The sequence below is a fragment of the Gymnoscopelus braueri genome (genome assembly GCF_963280865.1).
Source record: "Gymnoscopelus braueri genome assembly, chromosome: 7".
Classification (NCBI taxonomy): Eukaryota; Metazoa; Chordata; class Actinopteri; order Myctophiformes; family Myctophidae; genus Gymnoscopelus; species Gymnoscopelus braueri.
In genome coordinates this window covers 50482615-50508385 of record NC_137608.1, presented here as the reverse complement: position 1 = coordinate 50508385, position 25771 = coordinate 50482615, and the positions used below count along the sequence as shown (strand labels likewise).

The 25771-nt window shown below is 42.0% G+C and overlaps 1 protein-coding gene and 1 long non-coding RNA gene across 2 annotated transcripts; one reads left to right on the top strand and one right to left on the bottom strand.

The window, feature by feature from the left end:
• Positions 1 to 1886: 1886 nt before the first annotated feature.
• cnot6l (CCR4-NOT transcription complex, subunit 6-like) lies at positions 1887 to 25077 on the bottom strand. Its single transcript, XM_080432242.1, has 13 exons — positions 24976 to 25077; positions 19565 to 19686; positions 17948 to 18134; positions 16120 to 16205; positions 15120 to 15209; positions 14870 to 14938; positions 13243 to 13400; positions 12376 to 12530; positions 10000 to 10151; positions 8692 to 8919; positions 7514 to 7716; positions 6161 to 6387; positions 1887 to 1949 (listed from the first exon to the last, which is right to left on the bottom strand). Exons 2-13 carry the CDS (start codon positions 19674 to 19676, stop codon positions 1946 to 1948), a joined length of 1671 nt encoding a protein of 556 aa, XP_080288368.1. The 5' UTR covers positions 19677 to 19686; positions 24976 to 25077; the 3' UTR covers positions 1887 to 1945.
• On the top strand, positions 4162 to 6144 carry LOC308087972. Its single transcript, XR_013933395.1, has 3 exons — positions 4162 to 4288; positions 4686 to 5952; positions 5986 to 6144. It is a non-coding gene; the product is annotated as an uncharacterized lncRNA (long non-coding RNA).
• Positions 25078 to 25771: the final 694 nt, after the last annotated feature.

Here is a 25771-nt window from a genome sequence, read left to right as displayed (position 1 = left end):
ACAGCAGACACATTGGAAAGAAATTGGGCCTCTTCCTCACTTCACAGGTGTTAGCAATGTTACTAATGCAGGCTCTGTTCCATTTAGTGTAGCACAGTGGGTCTTAAACTTTTTACGGGTCCATTTGGTTCCATTTGTACACTCAGAGTTGCACACCCATAAGGGGCCATTTGGAACCCCCTCAAGGAACCATGAGGGTCCCTGGACCTGAATGTTGAGACCCACTGGTGTAGCAGAGTGTTTCCAGTGAGCCAACGTGCACAACATCAGCACCCTGGCTCTGTTTGACCAAAATGAAACAGAGCCTTCATTAGAATCCTTGTTAACATGGGATGAAGGAAGTAAGGTAGAGGCCCACAATTTCTTTCGAATATGGCTGCTGTGCATAGAGCCTATTAACACATTGATACCTGGAACGCTTCTGTGTCACTTTAGATGCCTTTGGCTATTCAAAAATAGCAGATATACAAGCTCATAGCGCGGCACCGAGTGCCGCGCTACGAGCTTGTATATCTGCTATTTTTGAAAAATCTCGAAAATATTTTTTTTTGATTTTTTTTCAAAAAACTGTTAGGATTTAGAAGACATTTCTAGAATCTTCTCAGGTCTTAATGGGTTAAAGGGGTCGTGTCCACAGATGGCGTTTTTCGATTTGAAGTCCAGAGCGCTACACATGCACTGAGCGAGACGCCTCGGCTCAGTGACTGTGTGCGTGTCTCTCCAAGCCTCTGCATAGGAAAGTTATATCGATGGGCGGCGTTCCTCTCCCAAAAGTTGAACTATTTTCAGCTTGAGGTGCCCAACGTGCTCCGTCCAAAAACGCTGGATGTCGAGAAAGCTGAAACACGATGCTCGGCCGCTGGGAAGAGCAGCGCGTCTTTATCCATAGAAATGCATGGCAGAAAGGTGCTGGCAGCTAAATAAAAAAAAACGCTTTCCGTGGACACTGTCCCCCTAATAATCTACCCTTAGGATTTTTACTGGTTCCACTTAAGAAAACGTCACATCCTGGCCAAAGCATCATTATACTTCTTCTACCCAATCAGCTGTTGGTGAAACATCAGGGACATTCATACTGTAGGTTGACCTTCGGGTAGGGCTGGGCCGATATGGACACCATAGGGGTGATAAGAACATCATAGGGGCGATATGGACACCATCGGGGTGATATGGACACCATCAAATGAAAAATCTTAATTTATTTGACCAAATACCTCTATATTGATATTGTGATGATAATATCATATTGGCGTTAAGCTCGCAATAATTTTGGAAGGTTTTAATTTAAAAAAAAGTATACTAAATAGGACTTATGTGATTAAAACCAGGAAAATTCAATCACGATATCCCTTATCCCAGACAATATCTCGTCTCATATCACGATATTATTTTGCCCAGCCCTACCTTCAGGGACAAAAAACAACAACATTGGCTTAAGGATCGTCTGACTCAGGGCGGATGAGAAGGTTAGAGTCAACTACCCCCCCAACATCTGACCCTGTGGAGGATGATGGAGTGAGATGGTGAAAAGAGGGGAAAGGGGTGGAGGGATGACTGGTTGGATGGATCATGGATGGATGGATGGACAGACAGACAGACAGACGGATGGACGATGGCGCTGTATATACTCTCTGAGCGGCTTGGTCACGTGGGCAGTAGTGCTGCTGTCGGAGAAATTGTACAAACTAGGCACGTCGTTTGTAGAAAAGTATGCGAGGTGTGTGCTCTACAAAAATTAAACAAAAGGTCAAATGCTTGCAGAAACCTGGCGGTATGGGTGTTCTTCCGAGAAGAACAAGCCATCGACCACGGGCTGGTATGTCTGACGAGATGTGTGTGTGATTTATGTGAGGGGAGGGTTGGAGGAGAAGAGAAGGGTGTTTTGGGGGGGGGGGATGGAGATCCGCAATGGAAACAAGTCAAAACGGTAACATCATCATCATCATCAGCTGAAAAGAAGCACAGAGCAAAACAGAATTTAGAATGACGGATCTTCTCGGAGCACAGACAACTTTGAGAGGAAATTCCAATCGTGAAGAAATAAAGAAATAAAAAGGCATTAAGACAATTTTCGTTTGAATTGTTTTTCTTCTTTTTCTCCAAAAGTTCTCGTAATACTGAATTCGTACAAAGTACCGACTGCATTTCAGTTAAGAGACAGACAAAAATGCCCATTGTTTAAAAACAAAGATTGATGGAGCCATCAGTTATGAGAATATAGATAATATATCCATGAGAATATTACGGACAGGTGGAGGGCATGTGTTGACGTACGTCTTGTAGTGCAATGGGCAACAAAAAAAAACTACACCACCCACAATAGTTTGAATAATTTATATTCCGTTGCATGACAGTTGCCCACTGAAAATTGCCAATCTAAAAGCAACAGGTCGCACCACGACGCGTTGAGAGCTTGTAGATCGGCTATTTTATGTGTATTGACTCTGTCGTACAACAACAAAAAAAGATATAATCAAGCTTAAGAACACCCCACTGTAGGAGGACCGTTCATGTCCCTAAATGGGTGTCGAGTTCTCATGGACACCCAGGACAGCTAAACTGTCATTAAAAAAATATAAATCAGATTCAAATATAGCCCATGAAATGAAAGTTGGAGTGAAGTATGAGCCCGCAGATGCTCACAAAAGATTTCACAAAATATTTTTCTCACGAATGCCATCCTAAAATCAGCGGCATAGTCATTTAGTTTAGTGTCACGTCGTGCAAACAAAGCAAAGCCATTAAGCTTTAATTTATCCTCCGTCGCGATGGCGTCACGTTAGCTTGAAGATCTGCTTATTCTTCAGCAAGCGACACCTTCGTACTACAGAGTAGAGATGGCGCTCTGCTCTCCGGGCATGTTGTAATTGGTCTATTGAACCCTGGCATCCCTATTCTGGGGCGGGGGGGAACAGTCACAGAGCATTGAAGATCTACTAGTTCAAAACGCAAGATGTAAAGGGGGCGAACAAAAAGGTGAGTGAACCAAGTACAGCACAGAGCCCACCCCGGTCAACAAAGTACTAGTTTACTAGTAGAGGGTTTCAGTGGTTACAATCTGGAGTGCTAATTTAGTGTTGCCACATTGTATCATCTCCATGTACTCCAAAAGCCACCAAAAGCCTTATATCTCCTCCAAAGAAGGGGGTGGGGGGCAGGGGGTCCCTCTTAGCCTAGTGGTTAAGATGTTTGGCTTTTAGTGACCCTTCCCACGCAGGAATCCCAGGTGTTGCATAAGCACAATAGTGTAAACTAAAGTAGCACGTGGCAGATATATGACGAACCCTAACACGTTCACGTGTAACATACAGAAATTATCCAAGTCATTTTGGACAGCCCTGTGCTTATAAAGTCTCGTTTAAAAGCAATAGCTTCCTATTTGGTTTCATTCATCTACTCGGATGACTAAATCCATAGATAGTTGAGGTACTGCTCAATGCATAGTGTAGCCCTGAATCACAACTTAAATAAAAAGGGGCTATCGGTTTTAGTCAGACCAACGTGTACAGTAACTCAGAGGTAGTACACCGAGTTTAGAAACTGCAGGGGTCTGGTCAGAAATCACCAAGTGACTTGTCTCTGCAATAGCATCTTTTTTTTAAATAGCTTCTTATGTAAATAAATATAATATATTGACAAAACATTGTTCGGTCGTTCTTGAAGGACTCTTTGGCCGATCAGGTGCAGGGAAACCAGACCATACGTTTCTTTAAGAATAGGCATGTTTTTAACAAGCACTGTGTTCAAAGCTAAAAAGACCAAAGCCTGATTGTTGTGATGCAAATGTGACCTATTGAGGACAAGAAAATCATTGATTGGGAGGAATAAATAATCTCAATAATACTTATATTAATATTAATTACATTTAGAATCTTAGAACCTTTTAGAGTTTTCATCAGTGGCTGTTAGTTGGGTGTTGAACTGAAAGAATGCTGCCGCAAACTGTGCATGCATGAGTTCAGATCTAGAATCCAGATATCGTTGCTGTCGGGCAGAAACCTCTTATCTCCATATTTTGTATTTGTTGTGTTCTTTCGTTAATTAATAACCTACTTGATCATACTGCAGCGTCACACAAAAGTATAAAAAATAGCAGATCTACAAGCTCGAAACGCGTTTTGAGCTTGCAGATCTGCTATTTTTGAATTTGAATCCTGAAAATTAACAGTTTTAGACATGAGGTTTCCATCCGACAGAGACGATATCTTACATTCAAACTGCCGTTTGCCCAGTAAATGTAAACACAGATTTAGAATGGATCGAGCCGTACTGTAGGTAATACTGTGTAGTAGTGATGAGCGGGTCGACCCGTAACCCGCGGGACCCGCGGGTCAACCCGCGGCGCGGGTAGGTCGAGTCAGGATTTCAGAGAAAATTATGCGGGCTGAGGGTGAGCGGGTCAGCCGCTCTCCACGAAAAAAAAAAAAAAAACCCTATTTTGACCAACATGCTTGTTTATTCAGCCCATGACAATGTTGTGCTACTGTAGACATTTAAAGGGACTTTGGGTACTTAAAAGAGCGCTATATAATATATATATATATTCCCACCGCGGGTCGCGGGGCGGGTTGAGCCATAGATTTATATATGGGTTCGCGGGGCGGGTTGAGGCGGGTCGCGTTCCGTCGCGGGTTGGGGCGGGGCGGGTCATGAAAAAACCCGACCCGCACATCACTACTGTGTAGCATGGAGTCAACTCAACTCTGAAAAGTCTAAAAATTGTCTATTTTTACACTTTCACAATTAAACCTTTACTTTGTGGTACTGCATGTATAAAACGCTTGACAAGTAAGACAACTGAGAGCTATGTAAAGAAGTGACAGCCAGATGCATAGAGTGAGTGTGCCGTAGCAGCAAGGTAACGTAAAAAGCAGCATTGTACCAAAACCACAGTCAACATAAACGGGGACACCGTTGTGCCCCAAGATTCGTACAGAAGTCAGCCAAGATCAGTTATGATTTCCAACATACTGAATATACCAATAGTGTTTAAGTCAATGCCATTGTGTTGGCTCAAATATATTTCAAAAGAAGCCACAATTACACTTAATTTAGACATTGTTGCGCGTCGGTATAGCGCGTCAACGATTTGCGGCGCCCGACGCCGGTATACAACAAGTATAAATAAAACAGGCTTTACTTTACCCTGTGATCATAAAAAAAAAAAAAAAAAAGAACAAAATGCAGATGGGCCGACTTTTTAAAATTGTCAAAAGCAACAAAAGATATCATTAATGACTTGTGGTAAAAGCGGAGGCTACGCGCTCTCATCATGAACACATCTAAGGCAAAAAAACAAACAAACGAACAAACCAACTGAATCCCAACCCGCAACGTTTTGGTATAAAGCCTTTAAAAAGGGGAAGAAGGCAGAAAGAAAATGTATATTATTTCCATACAAAGTGCAACAACAAAAAAAAAGAAAAGAAAAAGAAGGAGCGACAACCGGCAAATACTTCACTCCTTTTGGGGTGAGGGCGTGGCTGGTCTGAGTTTGGATCATGTGATCAGTAGGTAGGTAGGCTGTACAGGGTCTGTAAGGGGATGGGGGGGGGGGGTTCCATTTCATCCCTGCTGACCGCCATAGCCGGTGCTTAAAACAGTGGTTCTCTAAAATGTTAGTATCAAGGACCCCCAAATTGTATTAGACAGGGACCCGCATTAAGAGAAGATTCGCGTTGTAAAAGTTTTTCAAAAAAAAAATCACATCTATAAACTCACGACACGTTGCGATGCGACGTGTTGTGACCTTGTAGAATGGCCGTTTTTGAATGGCCAAAGTATAAAATAGGTTTAAAGTGATTAAACAGACTTTGATGGGTTAACACATTGAGCTGGGGACCCCCTGGAACCCATTCAAGGACCCCTGGGTGGGTCCCCAGAACCCCATTTTGAGAACCTCCGGCTTAAAGCATCGACTAACAGCGGTTATTCTGGGTTCATAGAACCGCAGTTACATTTGTGACTTCCGCCACAGAACCGCAGTTTACATTTGTGACTTCCGCCATAGAACCGCTGTTACATTTGTGATTTCCGCCATAGAACCGCAGTTACATTTGTAACCTTCGTCTTGTTGTTTGACAGGTGTGGCCGAGGGTCGGTCGGTCGGACGGGGTAGGGGTCCTGGGGTATAGGGGGGTGGGGGGGGGGGGCTGCACACTACCTGTGGATGGGCAGGTGCAGCCCGTTGAGGGGGTGGTTGTTGAGGGGGTGGGGCAGGGGCGGGTGGAGCTCCAGCTGGGCCAGCAGGGAGAAGTGGTCCGAGGGGATGTGGGGGTGCGGGCAGCCTGTGATGTTGTTGTCCACCAGCCACTGGCTCTCCAGCGGGCCCATCAGACCCAGAACGCTCATGTGTGTCTTGGAGAAGAAGATGTAGTCGATCACGCCCTGTGGACAGACGGAGGGTATTTAAGATGTCACCCATTCACACACACATTCACACACCGGACGGCGGAGGAAACCATGCAAGGCACCACCAACCTGCTCATTGGGAGCAGTTAGGGGGTTCAGTGTCTTTGCTCAAGGACACTTCAACACTAGCCCAGGGGAACAGGGGATCGAACCGGGAACCTTCTGTTTCCCAAGCTTCCGCTCTACCTCCTGAGCCACCACGCCCTTTGATGCGCAAAATCCAGCACCTGAACAGTTCAACCACCTTTCCTCCTGTGTGTATTTAGCTAAATATTGGATATAGTATTCCACTTTATTTGGACGGGCCCATCCCATAAAATAACACAGCATTACTATATAACTATATTTAAATGTTTTTTAAGAGCATACTGTACATTGACTGGTGAAATTGTCAGCAGGGATTTAAAGCAAAAGATTATAATGTGATAACTGAAACTTTTTCAAAACTCTACCGTGAAATGTAATATGGTGTAAGGCAGCACTTCTCAACCTGAGGGCCGGAGCCCACTGGTGGGCCGTGAGGATATTGCAAGTGGGGCTGCCAAATAATTGGCAAAACACTAAGATTGTATTGATAATAAACAATATATAAAAAAAAGGTCATGGTATTTTGTCTTTAAATTTGTCAAAACACATTTGTCAAAACACATGACGTGGAAATGACGACTTTTACGACTTTGTGTTTTTAGTTTTTTAGACTAAATGGCACTTTTGTCTAACACATGAGTGACCATTTCATCCTCAGATGCACACAGATCCAGGAGATCACGTGATCCCAACATTCACTGCTCCATTGATTTCCTAGTTAACGTCTTTGTGAAATCGCCTGTATCTCGCCTCCTGTGTTTACTATGTATTTTGGACGAGTCCTATTTTCAACGGCCTATAACAAGTGGACGAGGGGGTCGCGGAAGCACAGGGAAACACCCCGTGATTACCAACTATCAGGGGATTGATCATACTGGAGATAAATATTCTGTGACTACTTCAAAAGGTAAGAAAATCGCTGGCAGTCAGTGCACGTAGCCAGAAATAAGTCTGTCAGTGAAAGGGTTAAGATCAGATGGGTGGGGCCGTGAACACTTCCAGGTTAAATGTGTACCTTGAAGTCGTATGTGTAGTTGGTGTAAGGCATCAGGTTGCTGTCGTAGGCGCTCCTCAGCTGGAAGCTGTGTGTGATGCTGCCGTCAGAGTTGCCGTTCTTGCCGTTGCAGCTGAAGTTGGTCAGACATTCGCTGTAGAGCAGCTCCTTGAAGTCCTTGTGGTTCTCGGCCACGACGCTGTTGCTCAGGTACTCCACCACGCCTGCAGACCGGTGAATAAATAAGGCAACGGCATGGCAACATCCACAGTTTAGAAAAGCCATCACAAAAGAGTAGAGTCCGCACACTGGATAAAAGCTCCTAGAGTTGCGTTTGGAGCTTTATCCAGTGTGGACTGTACTCTAACACACTGTTTCCCAAACATCCAATTTTATGGGTGGCGAATCAATATCCCTTTTCTATTATAAATTTTTATTTTTAATAAAAATAAATAACACTTTTTCATAAATAAAAACATGGGTCTCAAGCTAAAACGTTTGAGAACCACTGCTCTACCACACCTGGACATACACACAGTAAAATGCTCACTGATAATACGTGTCTAAAATACAATCTAAACCAAATGGACCCATAACCACATGAATCCTAGAGTCCCTAACCTGGGCATGTCGTAATAGGCCAACATTTGGCAAAAACTAACAATTTGTGAAAAGAGGCAAAACCTTTGAAAATGTGTGCCTATATTGACACACAGCATAGGGACAACAGGTTGGAAGTGGTTAGCTGTTGTAGACCTAATGGACTTCACGGCCCATTTATGCTATTGTAAATAAATATATTTAAAAAATGGTGGGATCGATTGTTTGATTAAAATTTACAATTTCTTATAATCGATTAACCCATTTAGACCTGAGGCCGATTTTAAAAACGACTTCTAAATCCTAACCTCAGTATTCAGAAAGATTTATATTTTTTAATTAAAAAATTAAAACAATTCCTGTTGCTATTATGCAACATCTAAAATGACACACTTATTCCCGGTTTTAAAGGTATAGCCACGTATAGGCTTTTCCGATCTCAACGGGTTAAACAGATTTGTTGTTAGTAAGGGTGTAACGATATATTTTAACAGCGATACGATACGCATCACGCATTGGTTCATTCATGGCGATACGTTACAACGATTTAAATCGATACAGTTAACTATTCAGCAAAGAAAATGAAAGACGTGTCGTACCAGAGTCGGGCAGTGAATTGAGATCGGCACACAGGACGATGGGGATGGACGAGGGCTCCGAGGCCGGCGAGCCGGCGGCCATGGAGGCCGAGGCCCTCTCGGCGATGCTCTTCAGCTCCGACAGGAACATCATGGTCTGGATGAGCTTGACGTCCGAGTACTCCGGGTCCCAGTGCATGTGGGCGTTGGCCACCAGGATCAGCTGTCTGTCCTGCACCGGCTTCATGCCTGAGCGGTGGCAGGGAGAGAGACGTCATCAAGGATATTGTATTTAAATGGGTATTTCACTTTAACCCATTGAGACCTGAGGCGATTCTTTAAAAAAATCTAAATCTCAACAGTTTTTTGAAAAAAATCTGGAAAATAATTTTTCAAGAATTTTCAAAAATAGCAGATCTGCAAGCTCGTAGCGCGGCACTCGGTGCCGCGCTATGAGCTTGTAGATCTGCTATTTTTGAATAACCCAAAGAAATCTTAAAATGAGACGCAGATGCGTCCCCGGTCTTAATGGGTTAATCATGGATACCGTTGCTGTCGGGCAGAAACCTCTTATCTCAATATTTTAACTTTGTTTTTTTCGTAAATTAACTTATTCAGTGCCACATTGACGTCTAAGACATTGGAAAAACATGTTCAGAACCCAAGATATGATGATTTGAAGAACTGCTGCTCCATTCACTCTTTGTTTAACTTCTTACTGAAAAAGGCTGTATCTCGGCTCCTAAGCACTTTTTTTTTACAACGAATTTTGGCTGTGGCACTCAGAGCAAAAATGCCATAAATAAGCATGGCATTGAATGAGATAACGCCCTCCTCAATCATACTACAGCGTCACACAAATGCATCAAAAGTAGCAGATCTACAAGCTTGTCTATCTGCTACTTTTGCTATTTTTGCTATTTTTGAATTTGAATCCTGAAATCCTGACAGTTTTGGACATAATAGGTTTCCACCCGACAGCGACGACATAGGAATCTTTGAAAGACAGAATACAAAGCGGTTGATATCAGCCTCGCCTGTTCTCCAGAATATCTGAATCGCTATCGCTAAAAACACAATGGACGACCTGTAGCTTCACCCCTAAACTACACTGTTATATACAGTACGTACATACATCCCAAGCACCTGTTGACTAGTAGGTTCTATACAGCGAGTAGGTTATTTTGTATGTTATTTATTGACCTGTTGACTTGTACTGTAGCTGCTACAGTGAGTAAGTTCTATACAGTGAGTAGGGTCTTCCTTACCACCAGAGAACATGTCTTTATTGACTTGTAGGGTCTCTACAGTGACTAGGGTCTTCCTTACCACCAGAGAACATGTCTTTATTGACTTCCAGCAGGACGGCTACTCCGATGTTGTCTTTGGTCATCACTCTGTTCAGCATGACCTCTGAACCCTCGGAGTTAGCCATGGCCACCTGGTTGAACTCCACCGTGTGTTTCTGGATCAGCGTAAACCTACAGCACAACAACACAACACGACAACAAACCACTGTAAACCTACAGCACAACAACACAACAAGACAACAAACCACTGTAAACCTACAGCACAACAACACAACAAGACAACAAACCACTGTAAACCTACAGCACAACACAACAAGACAACAAACCACTGTAAACCTACAGCAAAACAACACAACAAGACAACAAACCACTATAAACCTACAGCACAACACAACAAGACAACAAACCACTGTAAACCTACAGCACAACACAACAAGACAACAAACCACTGTAAACCTACAACACAACACAACAAGACAACAAACCACTGTAAACCTACAGCAAAACAACACAACAAGACAACAAACCACTGTAAACCTACAGCACAACACAACAAGACAACAAACCACTGTAAACCTACAGCAAAACAACACAACAAGACAACAAACCACTATAAACCTACAGCACAACACAACAAGACAACAAACCACTGTAAACCTACAGCACAACACAACAAGACAACAAACCACTGTAAACCTACAACACAACACAACAAGACAACAAACCACTGTAAACCTACAGCACAACAAGACAACAAACCACTGTAAACCTACAGCACAACAACACAACAAGACAACAAACCACTGTAAACCTACAGCACAACACAACAAGACAACAAACCACTGTAAACCTACAGCAAAACAACACAACAAGACAACAAACCACTGTAAACCTACAGCACAACACAACAAGACAACAAACCACTGTAAACCTACAACACAACACAACAAGACAACAAACCACTGTAAACCTACAACAAGACAACAAACCACTGTAAACCTACAGCACAACACAACAAGACAACAAACCACTGTAAACCTACAACACAACAAGACAACAAACCACTGTAAACCTACAACACAACACAACAAGACAACAAACCACTGTAAACCTACAGCACAACACAACAAGACAACAAACCACAGTAAACCTACAGCAAAACAACACAACAAGACAACAAACCACTGTAAACCTACAACACAACACAACAAGACAACAAACCACTGTAAACCTACAGCACAACACAACAAGACAACAAACCACTGTAAACCTACAGCACAACACAACAAGACAACAAACCACAGTAAACCTACAGCAAAACAACACAACAAGACAACAAACCACTGTAAACCTACAACACAACACAACAAGACAACAAACCACTGTAAACCTACAGCACAACACAACAAGACAACAAACCACTGTAAACCTACAGCACAACACAACAAGACAACAAACCACTATAAACCTACAACACAGCACAACAAGACAACAAACCACTGTAAACCTACAGCACAACACAACAAGACAACAAACCACTATAAACCTACAGCACAACACAACAAGACAACAAACCACTGTAAACCTACAACACAGCACAACAAGACAACAAACCACTGTAAACCTACAGCACAACACAACAAACCACTGTAAACCTACAACACAGCACAACAAGACAACAAACCACTATAAACCTACAGCACAACACAACACAGCAAGACAACAAACCACTGTAAACCTACAGCACAACAACACAGCAAGACAACAAACCACTATAAACCTACAGCACAACACAACAAGACAACAAACCACTGTAAACCTACAGCACAACACAGCAACTAACGACTAAGATATGATGTAATGTAGATATTACAAATCTACCAAGGTAAACATTTGTTTTTGCTGCACTGGCAGATTCGTCTGGTTTCCAGGCTATGGGGTTCAGTGTCTTGCTCAAGGACACTTTGGCAGTAACCAAGGGGGAGCTGGGGATCGAACCGGGAACCTTCCGATTCCCAAACAGCCACTCAACATCCTAATGTATTTGCGACCCCCACAGATGTGTATGCTTTCCTTCTTATGGGAATTAAACTCCCACATAACTCCAAGCCTGCTTCCAGATGTTAGGGATTGTTTTTAAAGCAAAATTACACTTAAGTAATCAACAGACTAGAGCAACTACTGCAGATATCTCCTCAATATTTGGAGGTAGAATCATGGCAACTACAACCCAAACCTCTGCCAAAGTGCAATTGCGCTTTAGTTTAATGCATTGCTTCTTCATCAGACAGTACAATAGAGCCAGGAGATGGTGTGTAGAGAGAGAGAGAGAGAGAGAGAGAGAGAGAGAGAGAGATGACGTTCTTATTTCCATTGAAGGTAGAGAGCGACTCACTTGTCAGTTTTGAAGAACACGGCACAGCCGTCCACGTGTTTGCGCTCCTGTTCGGACACCAGTTTGGCACGGGACTTTGGACAGAAGTAGCCGTCGTAGCCGCGCTCCTTTAGTGTTTCCAGGAAGAGGGTGTAGTACTGCTCCGTCTCCACCTCCTGGAGGGTGGGGGACACAATTGCAGGCATGCAAACAGCCCCGAGGTGAAAAAGGTGACAACATGTTGTTTTCTTTCGGGTCATGTGTCACACAATTGCCCTATTTGGGTTCAAAAAGGTGACTGTAGCTGAAAAGTGACACTTTTGCATGTCTGCAATTGAGATGTTTGCTAGTCACGCACATCCACAAAACCTTTGCAGCCCGGGTGCTGAACCCCAAAACGAACTGAGATCAAACAGGAAATAAAGGTCAGCACAAAGGGGTCCCCCAGGGGACCCCTTTGTGCTGTATTACCCTCCTTCCTTTTTTTCCTTCTACGACAAATCCTTTTGCCGAACATACTGTGAAATTATCCAGAACTATTCATCATTTAGCTGAAGACCCCCTGGAACCCCTAGAGGTCAACAAACAGCACGTTAAGAGCCACAACTAAATTCAGGAGAAAAGGGATAAAAAGCAAAAAATATATAATAAAAAAAATATATACTGAGCATTTTGTGGCCTGAGAGATAACGAATTTGATAAAATGGGGTTCCGTGGCCTAATGCATATAATCAAACTGGGTGTCCTTGAACTGAAAACCGTTGGAACCCAGTGGTGTAGTAGAGCAGTGGTTCTCAAACGTTTTCATGTGAAGGACCCCCAAAATGATACGTATTTTACCCCTAGGGGTCCCCAGACCCCACTTTGAGAACCACTGCGGTAGAGTACCTGTAGGCTGATGATGTCGGCGTCACAGCTGGTGATCTCCTCCATGATGCCCTTCTTCCTGTACTCCCAGTTGAGCGCCCAGGACGGGCAGTAGCCGTACAGCTGCCGCGTGGCGTACTTATCACACAGCACGTTGTAGCACATGACCGTGAACATGGCTGAGAGACAACACAAGGAACAACAAGTCACTGATTGATTGATCGTTTATGTCTTTATATCAAAAATCCCAAAAAGGTAAGTAGCACATCCCAAAGTTCAAATCAATGGAGGACAAAGTACTCACATTTCCACTTTTTTATAAGCACACACCTTTATTTTGAATTTGAATTCCCTCAAAGGTTAAACTGATGTTTCATGAATTATCAATCTTTAATCATTGTACTTTGGTTATTGAAGAAGTTTAAATTTTTTGGCTTTTAACTCATTCCCTGCCAGACTTATTTCTGGCTGTGTTTGCCCACTGCCAGCGATTTAGTGTTTTTTATAAAAAAAATCAACAAAAATTTTCCAATCATTTCTAAACACACAGGCGATCCGTGCACGCCGCTCAGACAACAAACATTCCGATCGGGGCGGAGTCTCTCTCCTCCAGCCGAGTGTAAAAACACCATGTATCGCCATGTGAACGGAAAACTCACTTTCACCTCGCCACAGACCTCGCTAAATCCCTTATGATCGCGTGTTCAACTGTTTGTAGACACACAGGGTAGTTGTGTGAGTGGCCCAGAGAAGACATTTTCAATCGGCAACATTCCATTTTTCAGTAGTAGCGGTTTCTAAACAGCGTTTCTAAACAGCGTTCCGCGGCGGAGAAAGACAAAGCCGAGATAATGGCGATTTAGCGGAAGGTTTAGAGCGGCGGCAGGCGGAAACGGAAATCTTCGATTGACGTCATTTCCGTATCCGGGTGTGCTACAATGAAATGTGTCACTTCGAGAGATGAAGGACGGTGAGATCTTTTTAAATAAATGTAATTTGCTAAATTACGTTTTTTACATCAGTGGCAGATTTGGTAATTGGAAAAAATTACGTTTTTTACGTCAGTGGCAGTGAATGAGTTAATAGTTTGGTTTCTTTTTATACCCTGGGACACTGTGTGTGTTGTATGTGCTTTGTGTATATCTGTGTAATTGGGTGGGACTGTGTAGGGGTGGGGAGGGTGGGAAAGGGTCTATGTAAGATGAATGTGGTGTTGTGTACTGTTGAAGACAACTAAAAAAAAGGAGGAAAAAAAAAACTATTGATACACTGATTGATTGATTGATTGACTGACTGGTTGATTGATCATCATATTTGATCAGCACTTCCTAACTGGGTTTCGTGAGCCGGCCGTGTTGCGAATGATTGGACAGACTCTGCATAATTGAATGGGCTATTTTCTTTAGAAATCCTTTTTCAAATCTATAAAAACTTATTTCTTTACATGTGTCAAATTACTGATTTCTTTAACACACACTATCAAAGTTACAGTTCTGCTTCCGTCCTGTTCACTGTCTCATGAATTGCAAAATGACAATATAATTATCGGATGTCCTCTGATGCAAGCAGTTTAAGTACTTATATACCCCAGGGGTGTTTTGAAGTTCACCCCTGAATGAACCCTGGGGATTGCACTGTGTTCACATACCTGTGGGGATGAGAGTGTCTCGCTCTTTCAGGTTGATCCAAGGTCTTTGGGGGAGCTGTTCTGGGTGCACTGCACACAACGGGACGGAAACAAGGCCCTTTAGCTACATTTTGTCCTGAGACAAGCACAACGTGACAATGTATACCCGGGTTCCCGCTGTGCTCAGGTTTACACTAAACGCTCTGTTAAATATGCATGTTTTGCCGCGGCAATTGTTCGTGCTGTAAGGTGAAGCGAAGGTGCCATTTACCTGCCAGATTGTCAAGCATGTAGTTCAAGAGCTTCCGGGTGCCGTCGCTCTCCTGGTACAGGTTCAGGATGTCTTGAGACAGAGGGTTACCTGTACGGACAACATGGCTGTTACCTACTGTTAGTCATCATACATGTAGGGCTGTCACGATTACAGATTTAAGTTGAACATTGGAATCGGACATCGGAACATATGAAGCCTTTTAGGCTTCGTAATCAAAAAGTGCACAGGGCAGATATGACAAATAACTGAAATATACAACAAACTTATTGACATATTTAATCATTTTATACATGTAAAAGGAGCAGAAATAGCAGATCTTGTAGATCTGCTATTTCTGCTCTTTTTAATATTTGAAAATGTGTGAAAATGTTTCAACATGGAAACGACTATGACGATTACGCAAAAATAATTGCGACAGGCCTACATACTTGTCAGCTAATTATTTGTTAAATTTCCTCTCCTTTTACAATTGTCCCACTTTGAAAACCACTGATCAAACTCATACCTGTTACCTGCAGTATGTCATGCCTTTGTTGCCTTTGTCCACTCTATTTTGGTTTCAGTCAATCGATCTAATCTCTACATGAACTCTTACCTTCAATCGCGTTTCAACTACCAACTGCAGCATGTTATAGGGAATAAGGGAATATTTGCTGGTCTGCATGGGGAGAGGAAAATATTTTCACAGCCAACTGATGGCTGCTCAGATGGCTATGATGAGTGCACAGGAGGGGGGGGGGGGGTGAGGTTTAAGTGCCTTTGCTAAGCGACACTTGAACACATTAGACTGGACTCTTTCTATTCCCAGAAGGCCACTCTATCCACTCAGCCCTAAACACCCTATAAATCAGTCTTCATCTTCAATCCAGTGTCAACTACAGTACTAACTGCAGCGTTTCGTACCCATCTTGGACAACAATAACATGCAGAAAAGTGCAGTTTTCATTTGAGTAAATATCATATAATGAATGGTGTTGGTTGGATGAGAAACACTGACCTTTCAGCCCCAGGGTTTGTAACTGGAAAAGCCTTCCAAGTTCATAAGGCAGAACTCGTAAAAGATTGTTGTTTAAAAGCAATTCCCTGCACAAGAAGGGATAGAGTAAACATATTAATTACTCGGAATTAATCTTAAAGATTAAAGTGTGTGTAGAACTGAATCTACTTTTCATGGCCCGCTCAATATTGATTCTTTATATTAATTAATATTAAGTGATCTCTCCAGCTCTTTAGTAAACAGAAAATACACTTTCTGGTCGGGATATCAATTTAACCCAATCAGCAGCGAGAAACCCCCCCCCCCCAAGTAATAATTTATCAGCTTAAATTTGACAGTGTTCCAGTTCCAATTTTCTCAGCTCATTTGTTTCATCACTTCCAATTTCACTTGTTTATCCTGTATGAGTTCTCCCTTGTGATTGGATAAAATTGATATCCCAACCTGAAAATCAATTACTATCGGAATATAGAGCTATTTAACAATTATTTGATTCAATGGACAATGCCTATGTTCAGTCCTTGTGGATACACATGTACACGTAGGTACAAACGCACGCACACAAACAGATCTGAAGAGTGATATGGTTACATTCATTTCAATGTTCCCCTATAAATAGATTTTTTACAACACCAGGCATGACCCAGTGTCATATCATTAACACCGCTTGTGTTTCATGGAGACATGTCTCGCACTGCCGTTTTAACCACATGAACCCTATCGTCCCTATTCTGGGCATGCCATAATAGCCAAACGTTCCGCGAAAATAGCTGATCTACATACTCACAATGCGTCACATTGCGACACTTTGTAACTCGAATACAAGGGTCTCCCCTTGTACTCCAGCTCTCCTCTCTCCAGCTCTTTATTTCATCATCAAGAGATGTCATTAAGGATAAACGTATGAAAATGTATCTTTTGTTTACTAAACAGCTGGAGAGACGGGGAGATCCCCATTACTGAACAAACACTCTATAGCAATGATTAATCAGAATGTAGAACTTTTTAACCGTAAACTTTTTGGTTTTAACAAACAGTTGTAAATGGTAATGGTGCATTTATATAGTGCAAAACCGCTTTACAATGTGCATTGTATTCACCCATTCATTCATTCATTCACACACACCGACGGTGGAGGAAGCCGTGCAAGTCTCCAACCTCAAGCTCATCAGGAGCAGTTAGGGGTTCAGTCAGTGTCTTGCTCAAGGACACCTCGACAGGTTTGTGTCAAATATAAAGTGTGTCAAATAAAATGTATTAATTTATTATTATTATTAACCCATTCAATCCGGGAACGCATCACTGTCATTTTAGACGTCTTTGGCTATTCAAAAATAGCAGATATACAAGCTCGTAGCGCGGCACCGAGTGCCGCGCTACGAGCTTGTAGATCTGCTATTTTTGAGAAATCATGAAAATGTGTGCAAATCTTTGTACAATATATATATTTTTAAAGCAAACATTTGTAAAATATTTTGTTCCAGGGACCTCCAGATGCAAAGATTTGAGTTACAAATGTTGTTTAAAAAAGTATATGTATTCAAAGATTTGCACAAATGTTCGAGATTATTCAAAAATAGCAGTTCTCCAAACTCGTAGCTATGAGCTTGTAAATCTGCTATTTTTTAATAGCCAAAAGTAAAAAATAATGGTTATAAGCTCAAATCTAAAACGACACAGATGCGTTCCCGGGATCGAACCAGAAACACTTCCGATCCCCAAGCGTCCACTTAACCCCCTGAGCCACTGCCGCCCCCCCCCCAGAATGACAGATCCAAACACAGCAGGTAGTCAGTGTCTCTGTCTCATGGTGCTGTAGGTACGGTACCTGAGAGAGACCATGTTGCCCAGCTCGGCGGGCAGGCTGCGCAGCTTGTTGGAGGACAGGTTCAGGTAGACCAGGTGGGGCAGCTTGGCGATTTCTGGCGGGATGCGGCTCAGGTTGTTGTCGTTGATGTGCAACGCCGTCAGGTGTGTGAGTGTCCACAGAGAGCTGCTCAGACTCCTGACCCGCCCTACACACACACACACACACACAACGGAACACACACACACACACACACACACACAGGAAAATCCTCCGTGTTCATCACACAACTCCAGCACCCATATTCTGGGAGGAACATTAAGACAAAAATGGCAGATCTACAAGCTCACAACGTGTCACAATGCGACGAGATTTGGTGTTGATGGAGAAAAAGTGGTCTAACAGACCCAACTCAGGTCCAGTTTACTAAGTCTAGAAGTGGTTACCTCAGAAGAGTGTACAAACTTCAGTTCTGACATCTTTACACTGTCTCCCTGTCTGTCAAATCATTTATTTCAAGTTGGTTTATAAAGCATTAAAGGAGAATACCGGACAAATTAAGTGTTGTCTTTGATGTCTCGTTACTCACCTACCGACGTGAAAAGTGGCGTTCTTTTTTTCCATAGATTCCCCTGTCGTCATTTTTTAAACACTGGTTGCTTTCTTTCCAGAACCTGGCAACTCGTGTTGCCAGGTTCTGGAAACAAGCAACCAGTGTTAAGTCGTTCGCCATTAACGGTGGGCTCGCAGGAAGTTTCAGCGCATGTTTGACTATCATGAGACTCCACAATGACTAGCAGTAGAGAAAAAAACAACTTTGCATCGGTTAGAATAGACGAATCTCCCTAACCCACGCGCTCCCATTATGACAACGGAGGGGGTTTAAAAAATGACGACAGGGGAATCTATGGAAAAAAAGAACGCCACTTTTCACGTCGGTAGGTGAGTAACGAGACATCAAAGACAACACTTAATTTGTCCGGTATTCTCCTTTAAGGATATTGTACTATCATAAACCTTTGATACTTCTCTGTCTGTCTGTCTGTCTGTCTGTCTGTCTGTCTGTCTGTCTGCCTGCGTGTAAGATGGCAGAGCTCCAGTAATGAAGTTGTTTATTGAACAGACAAAAGTTGTCTTATTACAAGTTAACAATGCAGCGTTCAGTTTTTATGCACCACATATCAGAAAACTGCAGGTCTGCTACAATTCTTTGTTCTTTTAAATCAAAGCTAAAACATTTCTGTTTGTCGCTCCTTTTATTGAGATTTATTCATTCTTCTGCACTGTCATTTTGCTTCTTCTGTTGTTGTTGTTTTTGGGGGGTTTATTTTTATTGTATTCAAATTGACAGAAATGTGCTGTACCAACCAACCCATTTAGACCTGGAACACCTATACGTCGTTATACCTTTCAACCGGGAACACCTCTGGGCATTTTAGTTATTGCTATATTGATAGCAACATACATGAAAAAGAAACCTGACCTGACCTGAGTTTTTCAGATAACTTCTCAGGATTTAGAAGGCGTTTTTAGAATGGGCCTCAGGTCTAAATGGGATGAACAACAAATAAGCAATAAACCTGAGTTTGAGCTTGAACTTGAGCTTGGTAGAGAGAAGTGTTTTGGAGGAACACTGACCAGATATCTCCAGCTCGGCCCAGTGAGACTTCTTGCCATTGGCCGCCTCCTCGGCTGACATGATGGTGTAACATCTGCGGGGATCAGGAGGGTCATATTTTTCCTTTGGCATACCGGTAGATCTGCACACACACACACACAGAGAGAGAGAGAGAGAGCAGGTCATTACTGTAGATCTACACACACACACACACACATACAGGAAAGAGCAGGTCATTACTGTAGATCTACACACACACACACACACACACACACACACACACACGAGAAAGAGCAGGTCATTACTGTAGATCTACACACACACACACACACACACCCCCACACACACACACACACACACACACACACACACAGGAAAGAGCAGGTCATTACTGTAGATCTACACACACACACACACACACACACACACACAGGAAAGAGCATGTCATTACTGTAGATCTGCAAATAGGGAGACCGGGGACAAAAGTAACAGGGGACAAAAGTAACACACTCAATAACTCTAATTAGAAATAAGCTAGAGGGGTGAGACTTCTTGTGCACATGCTCAGTAGGGTCCTCTCTCTGCCTCTGGAAGGATAGAATGATCATTTCATCTCAGCAGAAGTTTTCAACAAAAAACTGATTTTGAGGTGTAAACGTAATTTTTTTAGTGTACTGTATTTTCCTTCTGCTGAATAAAGATAAGATGTCAGCTGATTTAAACTTAGATTAATTGTATCTCTATGTTATTGGTCACACAGTAACGTGAGCAGCCTATGCTAGTATAGGTGTTTCTAGCTAGAATATGGGATTTTATCATGGTTGCCCCATCGGGGGCAATTGTAACAAAGTGACCGGGGTCAATTGTAACAATGTGTTTTCAATGCAAGCTGATTTTTTGTCTGGGATTACATACTTTTATGTTAGTAAATGAACATATTTCATTAAATGTCACTACATTTCAAAGTAAAAATACATTTAAATAAATAACAGACATGCATTTGAAAAAACTAAATTGAAAAATAAAATAATTCGAATAAAAATACAAAATAATTGTAATTAACATTCGTAAGTAAAAATGTTAAATTATAAAAAATACATATTACTTAGTGATGTGCTTTTATTTGAGATAAAGTGTGTTAATATGACTTATTTTTACAGTGTTACAATTGTCCCCAACCACTGTTACAACTGCCCCCGTCATGGGGGCAATTGTAACACTGTGACTCATTGCATTCAAATTAATATTTTAGTCTTGTCCTTATTAGTGAAAGCTTAAAAATGGTATTATTAATTAGAGCACATATATATGTTTCTTATAGCAAAAGATGACTAGGATATTTCAAGTAGTCTGTGAATTATGAAGGCAAATACAAAAAGTGTTACTTTTGTCCCCAGTCTCCCCCTACACACAGGCAGAGAGAGCAGGCCACAGCTGTAGGTCTGAAATCACATTGACAACAAGGGCTGACTTTAATTATCGATTTTCTTTGCAAATATTCTACCGATAATTTTTTGGAATAATCGAGAAACACATTTTCTTGACAGTTTCTTTCATTTGTCTATCAACCAATCGACACCAAAAACTATTAGAATTCATTTCTTATACTATACTAAATCAATTAGTCTGATTCATCACTTAAGCCTTATTTGCTATTGTATACTTTGTAGTAGTGGTGTCACACAAAAATAGCGAAAATAGCTATCTGCGGACATGTTGTGAGCTTGTAGATCAGCTATTCTCCGCGCAACAAAGCATAAATCTTCCCAATCTGCATTCTGCAATATTGATTCTGAGCGTTTGCTCACTTTTTTTTTCTTTCTAATAATTACAAAAAAAGAAATCTGTATAACAAACAACGCCTCTTCAAAGCTTGGAGTGCTTGATCAATCAAATATAATTAAATTCAGCTGTAAACAAAACTTGAGAAGTTAGTTCATGTTAATCTGTGCAGATTTGTTTAACCACTTAAAGCCTGTTTACTTTGTTGACCGGGATGCCCCAGGGCTCTATATTTGGTCTGCTGCTTTCCCCCCCCGCCGCTACACTAAATCTCTTCGCCAAAAATAGCAGATCTACACACTCGTTGTAACTCTCCTGAAATACCCCAGGGTTTTTTGTTTTGTTTTTTTTACAAAGAAAGGCAGGAGTGTTTAGATTCTACAGAGACACACTTATCTTATTTTTGTCCTGACTGGATACTAAACATCCACCGACTACAGCTGAGCTTATCAAAGAGATGGAGACAGGCAGAGACTTGTTTAGAAATGGTCAGAGGAAACATTGACATTGTTTGACTACCTTAACCTCACCATGGCCTCACTGCGAGTGTGAACTTTGGTGCCCCGAACTACAGGTTGGGAACCGTGGCGAACAGAAGAACATTTCAGGTTACTTTATAGCACTTAGGCTACTTGTTGCCAATTTGGCACTCTATTTACTTGACCATTTACCCTGTTGGTTGACAGGGTAACCAACAGGGTAAATAGTCAAGTAAATAAAGTGCCAAATAGGCAACAAGTAGCGCCTCTCAGTGCTACAAAGTAACCTGAAATGTTCTGCTATTCACAACATAAGCCCTATACACTTTGTTGTATGACGCATAGCGAATACAGCAGATCTACAGGCTCACAACGTGTTGCGGTGCGATGTGTTGTGAGCTTGTAGATCTGCCGTTTTCTCTATTTAAAAACAAAATCTATTTTTGACCATTTATCACCTACCGTATAATGACAACCCCAAAATAGGGGTGGCCTGGATGAAAGTGTTTAACTGAACTTGTGCTAGGCCCTAAACACTTTAGAAACACACTATCTGATGAGCTGCTACTCCACAGTTACTGTGGATGATATTACCTTGGCCTCCAGTAACCCTGTACCACACATACATGTAGGCCCTGATTGCCTGACTGAAGTGACTGCCTGACAGCGAGTCCCTGGTTTGAATCCTGAACCGGGGCCAACCCAACCTTTGATGCATGTCACACCCCCGACTCTCTCTCCCTGTTTCGTGTCTCTGTACACTGTGAACTATCAATAAAAGGCAAGAAAAGCCCCCTAACAATAACCTAAAAAAAACAGTCAACACGCACGACAGGGTAAATAAATAAGAGTGCAAATGAAGCAGTCATATATCCTAAAATAGCACTGCTTTCAGTGGGGTCCCCAGCGATGTGGGAAGTAGTTTGATTTCACTGACTTACAAGAAGTTATCACAAGTCACAGTATGCTGTCATGTCATCTACTCTAGACACTCTTTTGGCTGGTGTTTTGTTTTTCATTTTTTTGTCTTTTCCCCCCTTTTTTCCACTTTTTGCCCTCTTCTTTGTACCCTCTCATTTACTGTCAATGTACTTTTTTGGGGAGAGGGTTGGGTGGGAGGGTTTGTCATGGGCGTTAGTTTGTTTTCTTTCAGAAAGTTAAAAGGGTTTCTTTACCACTGCTTGTCCTTATCCTGTAAGCTGTGACGATCCTTCAATAAAAAATATGTTAAAATAGAAGTTCACGAATCACGATTTTTAACAATACGATTTTTAACAATAATATAAGAATGACTATTCTGATCCTACGTTTCACTCCACTGCTTCCCCACACCTACAGTAGAATAGGCAAATTAGACAATTATGTAATTCTCTACTGAATCATATCAACAACTATCTTCTTATATAATCCTGCCTTCAAAGCTAATCGAATGGGGGTCTGCTCTGCGGCCTCATATGTATGGATTTGAGGGTCCTTGACATGAAAAGGTTTGAGAGCCACTCTCTCTCTCTCTGTCTACACCACCCATTCATTTAGTTATCCTGTCACGTCCTGTGTACAGGAAACCACAGTGTTCAGGAGAAAGGTGCAAATAGTGCATCTAGTGTAAAAATACTGCTTACGTAAATCCACGAATAATGAATATAAATGTGTTCCTCCGTCAATACTATGCATATCAGCCAAATCAATAATCTCTCTCTCTCTATATATATGTATATCGTCTCTGTCGGGTGGAAACCTCATCATGTCCAAAAGAACTGTTACTTTTCAGGATTCAAATTCAAAAACAGCTAAAGTAGCAGATCTACAAGCTCACAACACGTCGCGTTTCGAGCTTGCGGATCTGCTACTGAACAGGCACGCGCCGAGAAAAAAAAAGGCTTATAGTTCTTGTGTGCACAGTAATGAGCAGGAGGAATATCTGTCTAGTTTACATTAAGAATTTGGAAAATAATGATGCGTGTATATTATATAATTATGCCACACATATTAAAGATATATCCTCCATTGTAAAAAGATATATATATATATATAATAATTTACAGAAAAAATAAACAAAGTGGTGCTCAACTTTAAGCAGTGGTGGCACACCAATGCTTAAATGCAAATAGGGGAAACACTGACAATGTATTATATAAATAAATACATATATAAAATAACAATAAATATGTAAAATCCTATTTACATTTAAAGCCATGGTTAAATTCATTCACCGGTCCGGTATGCATTGTATATAAGGGAAGGGACACACATTTGTGACAGGGACACAAAACGTGTCAGACCTATTCGAGCCATAATGCATCATACTGGAGGGGGAGGGGAAGGGGGGGGGGGTAAGTAAGTACCTCGGCACAACACCCCGGCATTCACGCAGTCAGACAGACAGTAATGACAGTCACAGTTCACCAGGAGGTTAGTGACCAGGCTGGGGAAGGGGGGAGTACATTACATTACATAACATGTTTATATGTCTTACCACACTGCAAGTAGGTCACACAAGTTAAAGTGACATGAAGAAACAAGTGACAGACAGCCACACACAGCATATATGGGCCTGTTAACCCATTAAGCAAGTGGCTATTTCAAAAATAGCAGATCTACAAGCTCACAGCGCGTCACTTCGTGCCGCGCTGCGAGCTTGTAGATCTGCTATTTTTGAACATTTTTGGGAAAATCTTGATAAGTGTGGGAACCTGATTTAGAAGGCATTTGTAGAATCGAAGGTCTCAATGGCATAAAGCTTCATTTTATGCCCCACTATGGCACCCAAGGGTGCCCCAAAAAGGGATTGAGGGTGTCTGTGTCCCTCCCCCCAAAAAAGGCTCAGATCTGAACAAGCTGAGAAGCTGATCAGCTTGTTAGATGTGTGTGTGTCCTTTTTGGGGGGGGGGGGGGGGTTAAGCCAGCGACACCATGATACGATGGAACGTAAGTTGGAAGCAGCTGTCAAACCTCAACAGACTGAGGACTCCACACACACACACACACACACACACACACACACACACACACACACACACACACACACACACACGGACCTTGGCTATAATAAGGTGAAGCTAGGCGGACATTAATGGGTGTTATTGTATCTTTATGTGACACAATGACACGCGGGGGACACGCCGCGGCTCCAGGCGGGTGTAAACAGGGTGAAATAAGGGTGTATTTACCTTCATTCGTGGTGCTGTAGGAGGTTTAGTGTGTAGTAAAGTGTGTAGTAAAGTGTTGTAAAGACACACACACTGCTGCTGTGCTGCCAGGCTGCTGCTTCGTTAGGCTTTACTTCTGGGTCGGACGGACGGCTTCCGGGCCCGCTAGCGCCGCCCCGCTGGTCTGGAGGGTCAACTACATCCATCTGTCCTGTTCCTGGACCTGGAGTGTAAACCAATAAATTATATATATACATTATATATATAATTATATTATATAAGTTTTTCAACTGAATCAGTTTCTTTTAAAAACGTAATAATGTTTATCTCAGTGGTTCTCAACCTGTGGGTCGGGACCTCCGACATGATTTTGGGTGAAGATCTTTTTTAAGACCTTTTTAATACTTTAAATAAAAAAGAAAGAAAAGAACAACTAATCAGCAAACTATACTATAAAAACTATACCGATTAAAATAGCCGATCTGCAAGCTAACATGTGAGCTTGTAGATCGGCTATTTTCACAATATTTATCTGTGGAAACGAAAATGTAATGTCTCAACTCCTACATAACATTCCAAGTGCTTATCAGGGTGGGGGGTCCACAGTTCAAATTATTATTATTATTTTGGATTCTTTCCCTGAAAAGGTTGAAAACCAATCATGGTTCTCTGCTGTTTTCTACCAGAGAGACCATAGAGTTAAAAATAAGGACATGACACGCTGTCAAGTCATAGTGGCAGGGTGGGGAACTTCTGAGATGTTCAGAAACAAAGTTCAAGTCCTCCATAAAGAGCCAGCCGAATGGCAGCTGGACCT